This window comes from Carassius auratus, chromosome 20 (assembly GCF_003368295.1).
Source record: "Carassius auratus strain Wakin chromosome 20, ASM336829v1, whole genome shotgun sequence".
In the NCBI taxonomy this organism is placed as follows: Eukaryota; Metazoa; Chordata; class Actinopteri; order Cypriniformes; family Cyprinidae; genus Carassius; species Carassius auratus.
The window spans coordinates 8,009,091-8,021,307 of NC_039262.1; the positions used below are offsets into that span (position 1 = coordinate 8,009,091).

Here is a 12,217-nt window from a genome sequence, read left to right on the forward strand (position 1 = left end):
GACACCGTTGGCATTTAAGCACTGTGATATGACAATGGACAAGCAATTAGAGCGGTTCAACAAAGAAAGTGAGGCCTTAACAGTCATCTTCTAAGAAACATGCTGGGAATTAAACACTTTGATATTGGGATGTCAACAAAGCATGCTGAAAATGAAAGCACACACCAAACAAAACAATTCATTTCTGCCATTACAAAATTTGCAATCCAAATAACGCAAATCGCTTCCCAAGCCAATGACATTCTGACTCGCAGAGGAAGTTATTAGCTTCAAACTAATTAAGATTATTACATTTCAAATTTCATAACACAGGAATGAAGGGGGAAAAAATATACAGGCAACACACTACCCAGACAAATGATTTTATGAACAGAGTACAAAACGAAATACGCTCCGCAGGCAGGAATTAGGCATAATGTAATTGACATTCTGCATTTGAATCAAATCTACCTAAACTCAGTTACTATATTTCAAAAAATCAAACCCAAGCATTAAATTATGAGACTGAAGCAGCTCTATTCAAAATCTTCAGATAATTAAAGCAACAGAAAAACAAAATGATAGAATAAGCTATATATATCCTAAATGCACTATTCTAGGGAATATTTCAATTCTCTTTAGGGTATTTAAGACAAAGTTTCTTCAAAAAAATATCAGGATCTACGTCCAACCATGTTTTAATCACCCTGAAGTATTAACACCTCAGTTTAAGACATTTTAGTGCCTTTTATATATATATATATATATATATATATATATATATATATATATATATATATATATATATATATATATATAACTATAACAATACAGAGATTCAGTTTATGGTCAAAGAGTTCTGATTATGTACAAATATCAATCTGTTTTTGAAAGGGAGTGCTAGAATCCGAACCGATGTTTCTGCGCTAGCAAAAAATAAACCTCCAAAACTGAGAGAAGCTTTTAGGAACCATGACATATTATCCAACAAATGAATTAACTTTTAATTATCTACTCTGTAATATATAGCGATCAGTCCAGCTGGCAGACACTAGATCTACATCATCGACACAAGCACGCATGCGTGTCTAGAAACCCACGGACAAACAGGCGCACACACTTACACAGAGCCTGGACTCGACCGAGGCCCAACACAAACACATTCACACTCTTAAGGCTCACTTTTAAGGCAGCAAGCCACTAACTCCAACTAAAGGCACTTTGACTGTCAATCATTCTGAAAGGGATCATGGATCCTCCACTCTCATAGTGCCCCGTTCTATTCGCATGTCCGGCAGAATCGACTAATTCTAATGAAGACTCATTTTGGGTGTTAGTGGAATTGGATTGGCTGAGCTTCTATTGTTTCAAATCCACATAAACTCCCAAAAGTATAACTTAAGATGGCCGAAATGCTGGCAAGTCTGCCAGAATGACAGGATGCTAACTATGGGTATATAATGCATCTCTGATATTACCCCACACTCCACTGACACATTTGAGGGAGAAAAGGGAGCGAGATGCCAGATTTAACTAGTTTTAAAGAACTGATGTTCTCTACCTGTAGATGGTTAACAGTGAGGGACTAAGCTGAGGAATGTAATTTATTGCAACATTTTGGCTTTCTTGGTTGGCGCAATTAATACGAATAGGCATAAAAACAATTGAAATGAATGGGGAAAATCGAGTCTAGAACTATATATATATTATTTCTGAACATCTTGATGATGATGATTATTATGATGATGATGAGTAAGGACTTGGTGGAATATTGAGAACCATCAGTCATGGCAACTATATAAAATACTGTTCTAGTAAAGTTACCTGAAATGAACACTGGAAGTTGGGAAGTATTGTCACAGGCATGATTGCCTTTCAAGGGAACCACAATGATATTGAAGAGACAAATAGCTGTGTTGTCATATAATTAAACATTTACGGACAGCTGTGGTTGTACTTGAAAGCAGGACACATTTCGCATACCCCACAATGCATATTTACTCTGTGTTGGGTGTATTTGTGTTAATGAACTCGAGTATTTGTGAGCGCTTTAACATTAACAAAACAAAGCTCAAGTCACAGGAATTAAATGTCAAATGTTAGGTTAAACATGGGGAATTACGAGAGTATTGTACAATGTGTCTGTCTCTCTTTTTTGGGTCGGAGTGTGGGTTTTGTGTTGCCTCCAGGGGACAGCGTGTTACAGGGTGTGGTAGTTGCGATCCTTGGATCTGCAGAACTTGTAAAGGAAAAAGATGACCGCTTGAAGGCCAAGGACTAACACAATTCCACCGATGAAACTGGCGGCATCAAATGTGGATGATTTAGATGGAGAAGGTGATGGAGTAGGAGCAGCAGTAGAAGACATGGACGTGACATCTGTGGAAAGGCCAAGTTTTCAGTGAAACTTAAAAGCATAAAGGAAGCGTTTCATTCTGTAAGAGAGAGCTGTACTTACTTGTGACGGTGCTGTTTCCAGTCGGAACAACTGCTGTGGTCGGGCCTGTTGTGGAAGCTAAACAGAAAAAAATAATTTTTCTACCTCAGCAATTAAGACAAATCACATTGTATAGCCTGCTCTTTGTTACGAATGCATGTAGCTGCATTTTTATATTTTAAGGCTTTATTTATATTTATGCTTATTAAAATATTAGTGTTGGCCTTTGCAATTGCAATGGGCTTTAAATTAAGTAGTTATCCGTTCTGAGGTGTGTATGAATGCAAAAGAGATTAATCTGGATGGCCGTACCATTGGTGGTAGCATTTGTGGTGGGGCTCACTGACGGGGTCGGGCTCGGGCTCGGGCTTGGGCTCGGGTCTGCTGTTCAGAGAAAATGCACATATTAAACCCACATCATCCCAACATACAACTGGCCATGTCACATTTGCAACTTTATTTTTTGCAGATGATGAGTGTAAAAATGATCTTAACGTACTTGTGCAGTTCACACTGAAGCAGCTGGTTTGCGTTTGGTTCTCAGCACTGCCATTAAAACATAAAAACTTTGATTCATCTGAAACATAGTGAAAAAAAAACTATTAATACATCAATCTAAAGAGAGAGAGAGAGAGAAAAAAACATCAACAACACAAGACCAAAAGTCACTGTGCATTTGAAAAGCAAAAAAAAAAAAAACTTGCTACTCTATTCTATACTATTTCTTGTTCAAATAATCCTTGCTGTAATCCAGAGCTGGAAGAAAATAATATCTCAAAAAAGTTAATCAATATTAATAACCAGTAGAACATGAAAAGAAAAAAACATACCATACTGAGTTATTGGTTTGCTGGTCTATATAAATAAAACAAAATGCAAAGTAGTTTTAAAAAAGCAAAAAAAGGCAAAACATTTATAAAATTAAAACAATAAAACAGATTATAAAAAAAGAAAGAACTGGGTGATCGTATCAAATAATCAATCAACCTTACATACCATCAGATAAAGAATAAAAATCACAAACATTTCCTGGACTCATAAAAAGATTATGACACAGAAATAAGTGGATAAACTGACAGTATGTCATATTGACATAAGAAAGAGATAAAGAGAAAGAGGAGGAAACTAGGAAGATTTTCCAGAAACTTCGCACTCTTAGCTGGTTTCCAGTTAGAGTATCCTCCCGTCACACATGAATAGCTTTGTGTGCAAATACGACAGACAGCTCAGCACAGAAATTCCTACTGATAACAATAATTCAATTTTTACGCATTGTTTCGTAGTCCATTTTACCGACACTGTTGTCTTTTCAGAAAGCCTCGAGTCACATCAGTCTAATTCACTAACTGTGCGTACATATGAAATATGCGCTTAAATTCTTGTCACACAGAAAACATATACACCAATTAATCTGTGCTTTAAATTATTTAGAAACACTTTACAAAAAATAGACACTTTATAATTAAAGGAAAAATACAGAATGTACAACATCAAATCACATAAAATAAATAAATCTCAGTATCTATGGAATTTGTTAATCGTTATGATTGTTAAAAATGAAAATATCTATAATATTAAATACATTCTCATAAAACAAATAACTATGTTCTCAATGTTTGGGAAATAATGTAGTCTAGGCCTTCATAGAAGATATTTGGCTGTTGCTACAACTTGTGTTGTTTTGTGACTCAGCCTTCTCTTTGAATACGAGTGTCGTGAACCGTGACAGGCTTGGAGTATTTTATGTCAAAAGTAAATGGAGCCCAAAGAAAACATTTTAACAGGTGGGCAAAACTACACATCCGTGTATGGAAGTACATTGCATTCTTTATGGCTTCAAAACAGCCAACTCTGAGAAAGAAATGTCACATGTTTTTGTGAAAGGTACAACTGTCATGTTGAAATTCCGTACTATGACAACACCAAGATGTTTTCAATTCCTTGCTTTCTGAATAAGTGCTTCAGTTGCAAAAATGCCCACTGCGTTCAACACTGCTTCTTAGCCCTCAGTTTGTATAGACAGCAAAAAAAATTCAGTTACCCAGTGTCAAGTAATGATTGAAGGGAAATGCATACGTGTTCATTACTTTAAAAGGACTGGACAAGCACTCTGGAGCAATCAGATGAATGAATATGACGTCAACCAGCCTGCTTTTACTGGTTTTCACAGATTAGACCACAAAACCTTAATGCACAGATATATGTTATATATATATATATATATATATATATATATATATATATATATATATATATATATATATATATATATATATATATATATATATATATATATATATATATATATATATATATATATGTGTTATATATATATACACACACACACATACATATAAACATATACAAAGATATACATACACAGTATACATATATACATATATATACATATACATATATATATATACACACATATACATACATATATATATATATATATACACACATATACATACATATATATATATATATATATGTCTGAATCTGTGTGGCACAAATTTGTATGTTTGAGATTTTAGTTAGAAGTTTACATACTGCATGCTATCAATTTCTGATTACATCACATAAGGTTAGCAAACAGGTCTAATTGTAAATCTAATATCAAATGCAACTGATGTAGTGAAACGGTTAAATATTTGTTGCGCAAACACTGCACCTTCTAGGTCGTCTCACCTTCCTCTTACACCCACAACGAGCCATATGTCAATAATTCACATGAGTGCATTTACAGCTCATGTCACAACATGTTGATTTAGCCTGAACATTGTTTAAAACAGGCCATGATAGCTTTGTAGAAACCAAAAACCCTGTCCTAAAAACAAATGACCAGCATTTACCCTATATTTTGTACCTAGACACAATAAGAAACTCAAAACTACTTGCAAACCTATTTCTAATAATCTAAACACTCTGAAACATGTTAACGTGATTATACCAGTCTGCACTACAGCAGGAAAGACCCAGATATTTCCAGTAAGTTGTTTCACTGAATCAGTGTAAACCGATCGTGTCATCTCTGGGGAGCTGATAGCACAATGCTAAGGCTACTGGCTTTGTTATTGGGGGAGGTGCAGTTACAGACACCCTACACCTGCTCGGGCCCGTCAGACCACTTCTACTTAATGTCAAGCTCTCATACTTAGAGAAACAATATAGACTCTCTGAATGTGGAGAATGACAGCTGATGTTTAATTTAAGATAGAGAACAAAGCCTGTGAAAGTGCAAAGGAAGTGGTTTAGAACTATTGTGGTAGACAGTTTAATATAAATGATCTGCTTCACTACTAACCAGAGGACAGATTTCATTAGAAATATAAAGTCATTAAATAAAAATAAAACAAGCTAACATGCTAATTACATTCTACCCACTAAAACAGAAATGTTTTAATGCTTCAGTGATACAAAACTATGACTCGTGCTTTGCCAATTTATACACCTAGGCTTTTTTTGGGCCCTATATCTAATTTCATACACATTAATTAAACTGTATACTGACAAGCAGTTTTGCTGTGGTGCCGGTACTGAGAACTGAACCCACAACCTTTGGGTCACAAGTCAAACTCTAACCATTAGGCAACAGCTGCCATGTACCCTAGTGTACATATATCAAGCACTGTTGTTTGCAGTGCTCTTTCTTAGATTATGCTTCAGCTTCCGGTCTGCCTCAACCACCTGCAGAATGTTCTGAATCTGATAACACTGCTCTGATAAGGCTGCATCAAAGTTATCGGCACTAAGCTTGAAACCTCGCCACCCAGTTATTCTCAACAAAATGGCGGAGGGCAGTTGCAGCCTGATTTGTAACCTGAAGGTTGTGGGTTTGATTCTCAGTACCAACAGAAATTGTAGGAGTCCCACCTTCAATACAGAGCAAGAACAGATTATTATGTTCTGTTAAAACTTATGTTTATTCGCAGCCCTGTAAAGATATTTTGCTTCACATGGGGAACCGGTAAACATTATTCTTTTTTTTTTCTTATTTTTTTTTTCATATTTGCTGCCTGATTTCACTGCAATGACTTTATGCTGGGCCAAAGTGAAAACCTTACATCTGATTTTTTTTATGCACCTAGACTCAAAATGGAAAAAAGTTTAAGATCACCTATGTCTTAAAACTAAATAAAGCACATTTTTATTTAAAACAACATATGAAAGATATTTCATGATTATTCATTCATTCCTGCTGTAATTTGAATTTCCCACTTCTTTCATACATGAAATGGCTACTTACTTTCTGCTTGCTTACTCTCATGTTTTTTTTTTATTCGTTTTTTTTCTGAAGAGCCTCGAGCACCATAGCAACAATGTGTGTGTTTCATTAGTATGTTTACTCTCCCTGATTCATTTCACGTCATCCATTAGCAAAGAGGCATGGAGAAGGACTCCAGGGATAAAAGGGCAGTTACTTCAGGCTCACACTGACCAAAGCCAGCATTAAACACTGAATGAACCGCCAAACACATAAACCCTGGCTTACAATCTCTTCTTTTATCTGTACACCACATTAGGAATGCTTTAGACAGTTACAGGAACTGTGTTTTGAATCAACAATCTGCAGACCCATGCTAATCATCAGATTCCATAATTATAATCTGAGAACAAGAAAACTGAAGGCTATGCTTTTCATTTTCTTTTTATCTAATGGGGAAATACAACTGGATATCAACACCACTGAAGCAAAAACAAAGCTATATATTCAAAAAACAAAAAATAAAATAAAAAATAAAATCACATGCTGCTGGAAAGGCCAAATCCATTTACCATTAATGAAACAAGTACTATGCTAAAACTAGTCACTGTGACTAATAAGTCAGGTATAGCGTGTGTGCATCATACCAAAGAGATCAAAATGTTGGCTTGGAAAAACAGAGAAAAAGCTTAACAGAAAATGTTCTTAAGCAAGGTTCAAATATGTATATATATATATATATATATATATATATATATATATATATATATATATATATATGCTTTGGCGGCCAGTTGATTGTTGTTATATGAGCTTTGTATTTGACATGGAGGAGGGACTGACCTGGACACTGCATCCACTGGCAGTGAGTCACATTTCCACATGCTTCACAGGATTTCAATGAACCACAGTCTTCATCTGCAAAAGAAACCACCCATTAAATAGTATATCTTGCATGCCTAAAAAGTGATCACTGAGATTACCATAAAGCATCACATCATATTCAAGTAACACACACATTGGCATTTGCATAAAGGTTTTTTAGTGTTGTTTACCTAGATTTTGCCTTTAATCCTAACATCAAGGCACACTGAGTAACCACAAAATATTTATAAAACACTCGCCAAGTCTATAGCTGAACCATACTCACTTTATGCCAACCTAAAATCTTTTCTGCTAGTGAATTGACATTTATTCTTAAATTCTGTAGATGAGGAGTAACAAAAAAAAAAAAAAAAACTGGAAAGAGGACCAATGAGTCTTGTGACCAAATGAACATGATCTGCAGTCTCTGGCAAATCACACACAAACCAAGGTCATTTAAAAACACTGTGACTGGCTTAAAGCTGCTGCGAGATGGAAGATATGGAAGATTTTTTCCCTCCCACATTGTGAGTATAACAAATCACAAAAGAAAGCCTTGTATACATCTCAGAGAAGCCTGCCATTTTCACCAAAGGTCCAGTAATGACACTTTGATTAAACATTACAAGGTCGAAACTGCTCACATTAAGATTAATAACATGCATTAAATAGAAAAATAAATTAATTTGATTTTCATGTTGGGCCCAAAATGTTTGCTTATGAAGGTAGCCCAGTAGACTTTAGGATAAAGCCCAAGTGCCTAGTCTAGTGCCTTTGCCCCAACAGAGAGGGAGGGAGAGTGTGTGTGTGTGTGTGTGTGTTCTCTGGTTCATTTTACAGCCCAACATGTGATTCTCTGGATAAATATAGATCTTCATAACGCACTTAATCTCAATGGAAGCAAAGCCACAAGACAACAAAATAGAAACCCTGATGAATTGTATTACGCAACAGCGGCAAACCAGCGATCATTTTGTGAGACACACGACAAGAGATCATTTCAGACAGGTTTTAAGAATTCAGTATTGGGCAATACCTAAAACACAGATGGTAAATCGAAAAAAAATCGTAACCAGGCCAAAGTGCAACACCCGCGTTTAACAATATTAAAACTAAGGTTGGAATCAACAACCGGTTCTTTCGAATGATTCATTCAAAAACACCAGCAAAGAAGGTTTTAGTTCTCGATCATTCCTTCGCTGATATGGAAGGAACACCGTGGATTCTTGTAACTACATCACAACTGAATCTATAGCGAGAATCACACAGAACACCCAGGGAATTTCAATTTAAGGCCAAACGACTCTTACGAATCAGGTCTTTTTGTTGAATCGAAAACATGCACAGCGACCAAAGATCGATTCCTAAATAAACGACTCTTTGGAACCGGTTCATTTTAGTGGATTAAAATCTGCAGGGTCCAAATGATTCTTATGAGTCGATTCATTAAAAGGGTCTCTCTAACTTACATGAGAATTTGCCAAACTAATTTATTTTATAATAGTTGTATCCGTTCTTTTGAAATGTAAAATGACCTCGTCATTTGGAAACAGACTAACGTTACCGAGGTCAGTTGATGCAAGAAGAACTGAATCGTTACCAAACATTTATTCCTCAGAAGTACAAAAATAATCCGTTATGGAACCGGAATCGCAACCACTCCTAATTAAAATCACAGTTAAAGTGTAGCCGATGATGGCGTGATAGAAGACGGCGAGTGTGTTGTGTCAACGGGACTCGCTGTTTCACTGTTACATTTACAGAATTGAAATCCACTCACCCTGCGTAAATCCCTGGCTTGTCAACGATCCGAAGAGGGCTAGTAATATTGTCACGAAGAAAAGCCTCCAAAACATGATGTCTGGTTGGTTTATTCTCAGTCTTGGTACGGGGGTTCAGGTCGAGCTGTCTGCAGTTTCACTCTAGTGCTGCTGTGGATGTTGCTGCGCTTCCGGCTTCCTGCGTCACGTGACAAGGATGACAAATGTACAAAATCCTGGGACAAAACTACTTTCCTGCAGGGGCGCTTGGCGGCTCACAAACATAAATCTTCATCAAGCCACTCCTGAACCACAGACAGTGTCAGAGGTGTCTTACATGGGCTAAGGAGAAGAAGAACTGGACTGTTGCCCAGTGTTCCAAAGTCCTCTCTTCAGATGAGAGCAAGTTTTGAGTTTAATTTGGAGACCAAGGTCCTAGAGTCTGGAGGAAGGGTGGAAGTTGCTTGAAGTCCAGTGTTACGTTTCCACAGTCTGTGATGATTTGGGCTGCAATGTCATTGGCTGGTGTTGGTCCATTTTGTTTTTTTGAAAACCAAAGTCACTGCACCCGTTTCCCAATAAATTTTGGAGCACTTCATGCTTCCTTCTGCTGGCCAGATTTTTGAAGATGCTGATTTCATTTTCCAGCAGGATTTGGCACCTGCCCACACTGCCAAAATGACCAAAAGTTGGTTAAATGACCATGGTGTTGGTTTGCTTGACTGGACAGCAAACTCAACAGACCTGAACCCCACAGAGAATTTATGGGGTATGGTCAAGAGGAAAAATGAGAAACAAGAGACCAAACAATGCAGATAAGCTGAAAAACCCATAAATAATAAATGATAAATGCATAAATGAATGAACTTTTCCACGATATTCTAATTTATTGGGCTTTACACCTGTAAAGTACTTTTACCAGTCCTCCCAACAAAATGCTGGTGAGTTAATTTATAGGACATGCACAGGGTTTATTTTGCAGCGCCATGTAGGGTGAAACACTCACTGGTTTTGAGACAAAAGCGAGCTTTACACACAACTTTACCTGACTTTAGTTTTAAAAAGGCAGCAGACAAACGCCTCTTAACATATTGAAGAGATTATTCCAAAATAATTCCTTGTATTGTTTGTAGTTTTATAATAAATTGTATTCAAGCGCTCACAAATCAGTGCGCTGAAACAATTAAAATGGTCTCTCTTTTTTAAGTATTTTACTTTGCATTGACATTTCATCAGCAAGCAACAACTGCTGTAAAATCCCATACGTGTAATGATTAATATTTGTCAAAAGTAGTGTTAGTACAGTAGATACAAACAAAACAGTAGGCTATACATTTTGTTTATAGAATTATCAGATCAGATCTTGGATCATGAACTCTTGTTATGCTGCCCCCAAGTGGACGAGTCCATTAAATTGATGTGAAACCTAGTTACACCTTATTGTCCAGATAATTTAATAAAAATAAAAACTGCTAATATTTATTTGCACCTAATAACATAGCAATATGTATATATTGTATGTGTATATATATATATATATATATATATATATATATATATATATATATATATATATATATAAACTGGACAAAAATACTCTGCACTTCGTTTTTGTGTTAAAATATGTAGAGCGGGCTAAACTGAAAAATAATTATATAATAAAAAACAAAAAATAAATGTAATGTTTATCTTGAAAGTGTTATCATCTTGGATTAAGATGAAAATACACTGAAAAATAACATTTAGCAAGACGTAATATGGGTCTACATTTCACACTTCCTTATTTGATTGTTTTGCACAATCAACCTTAATCACTCTATAGAGTGCACCACTGCAATAAATATTGAACAGCCTTTTTGTTTTTATAGGCCTAGATTACCAGTAGTCCAATTCATTTGTATCATAGTTTCTATACCTTTACAGATTCTCAGCTAACTGGAAAACAGTATAATTTTTTAGTCGTTCTGTCAGCAGATGTCGCTGTATACTTTCACATCCAATTCACTCTCATACTGCATTTACTAGACTAATCTTTCTAAATAGAGTGCTGCTGTGTCAGTGTATAAAGAGTAGCCTATAGATAATATCCATCCTGCCATGTTGCTTCACATGAGATTCATATCAAAATATGTAGGCTATTGCTAATGTTAAATATGCTAAATGTGATGTATTTGTTTTAATGTGTTGCAATATCCTAATGCATATTTTTCATGTCTTACCATAAAGTCTTTTCACAAAATGAAGTTAATTATTTGTTGCCTGCACCATGAAGCCTTTGTCTGAGTACCAAGTGCTTCATTCATTTCAATCTTCAAATTTGTTTTCATATATTTGTCAATAAAAGAAGAATGTACTTTTAGGCCATGCAAATTTTCTACCTACTTAAAAATAATAATAATAATAATAATAATAATAAAAATGGTGATCTTTCACACCCATATTTCCAATATAGTATATTTACAACCTAAGACGTTTTGCTGGTTTAAACTGGTTTAAAATGGTCTCACATGTTGTCCAAGCTTAAAAGCCTGGCCAAGTGGTCTTAAAAATACCCATTCCCTTTGTACATTGTTTTATGTTCATTAATATGTTTTTGATTTTTGATTTATATATATATATATATATATATATATATATATATATATATATATATATATATATATGTATATAATATTTATAATATTTATATATGTATATAATATATAAAATATAAGAATATAAATGTATATACATGTAAATATGTAAAACAAAAATACTCAATGTGTTTATTTATATATACATAACAAATATACACAGTACACGTAGGCCTATACACATATCATATAAACAAAAACGTTTATTTTGGATGCGATTCATCGCAATTAATCTTTTGACGGCACTAACATTCACGTCATTACTTATTTGACGACTTGGACTGACAAACCAAACCTGGTGGATCCCGCACACTAACATATCAACATTTTAGAGAGA

The 12,217-nt window shown here is 35.1% G+C and overlaps 1 protein-coding gene across 2 annotated transcripts; it reads right to left on the reverse strand.

Moving 5' to 3' along the window:
- Positions 1–904: 904 nt before the first annotated feature.
- Positions 905–9,456, reverse strand: LOC113120774 (sialomucin core protein 24-like). Of its 2 annotated transcripts, none has more exons than XM_026290809.1 (6): positions 9,268–9,456; positions 7,467–7,541; positions 2,916–2,993; positions 2,729–2,797; positions 2,438–2,494; positions 905–2,358 (listed from the first exon to the last, which is right to left on the reverse strand). In XM_026290809.1, the coding sequence occupies exons 1-6, from the start codon at positions 9,341–9,343 to the stop codon at positions 2,180–2,182; spliced, it is 534 nt and encodes a 177-aa protein (XP_026146594.1). In that variant the 5' UTR covers positions 9,344–9,456; the 3' UTR covers positions 905–2,179. The 2 variants fall into 2 exon arrangements, with proteins under 2 accessions (XP_026146594.1, XP_026146593.1); XM_026290808.1 differs by having other exon boundaries at positions 2,729–2,800; positions 9,268–9,455.
- Between the last annotated feature and the right edge of the window lie 2,761 nt (positions 9,457–12,217).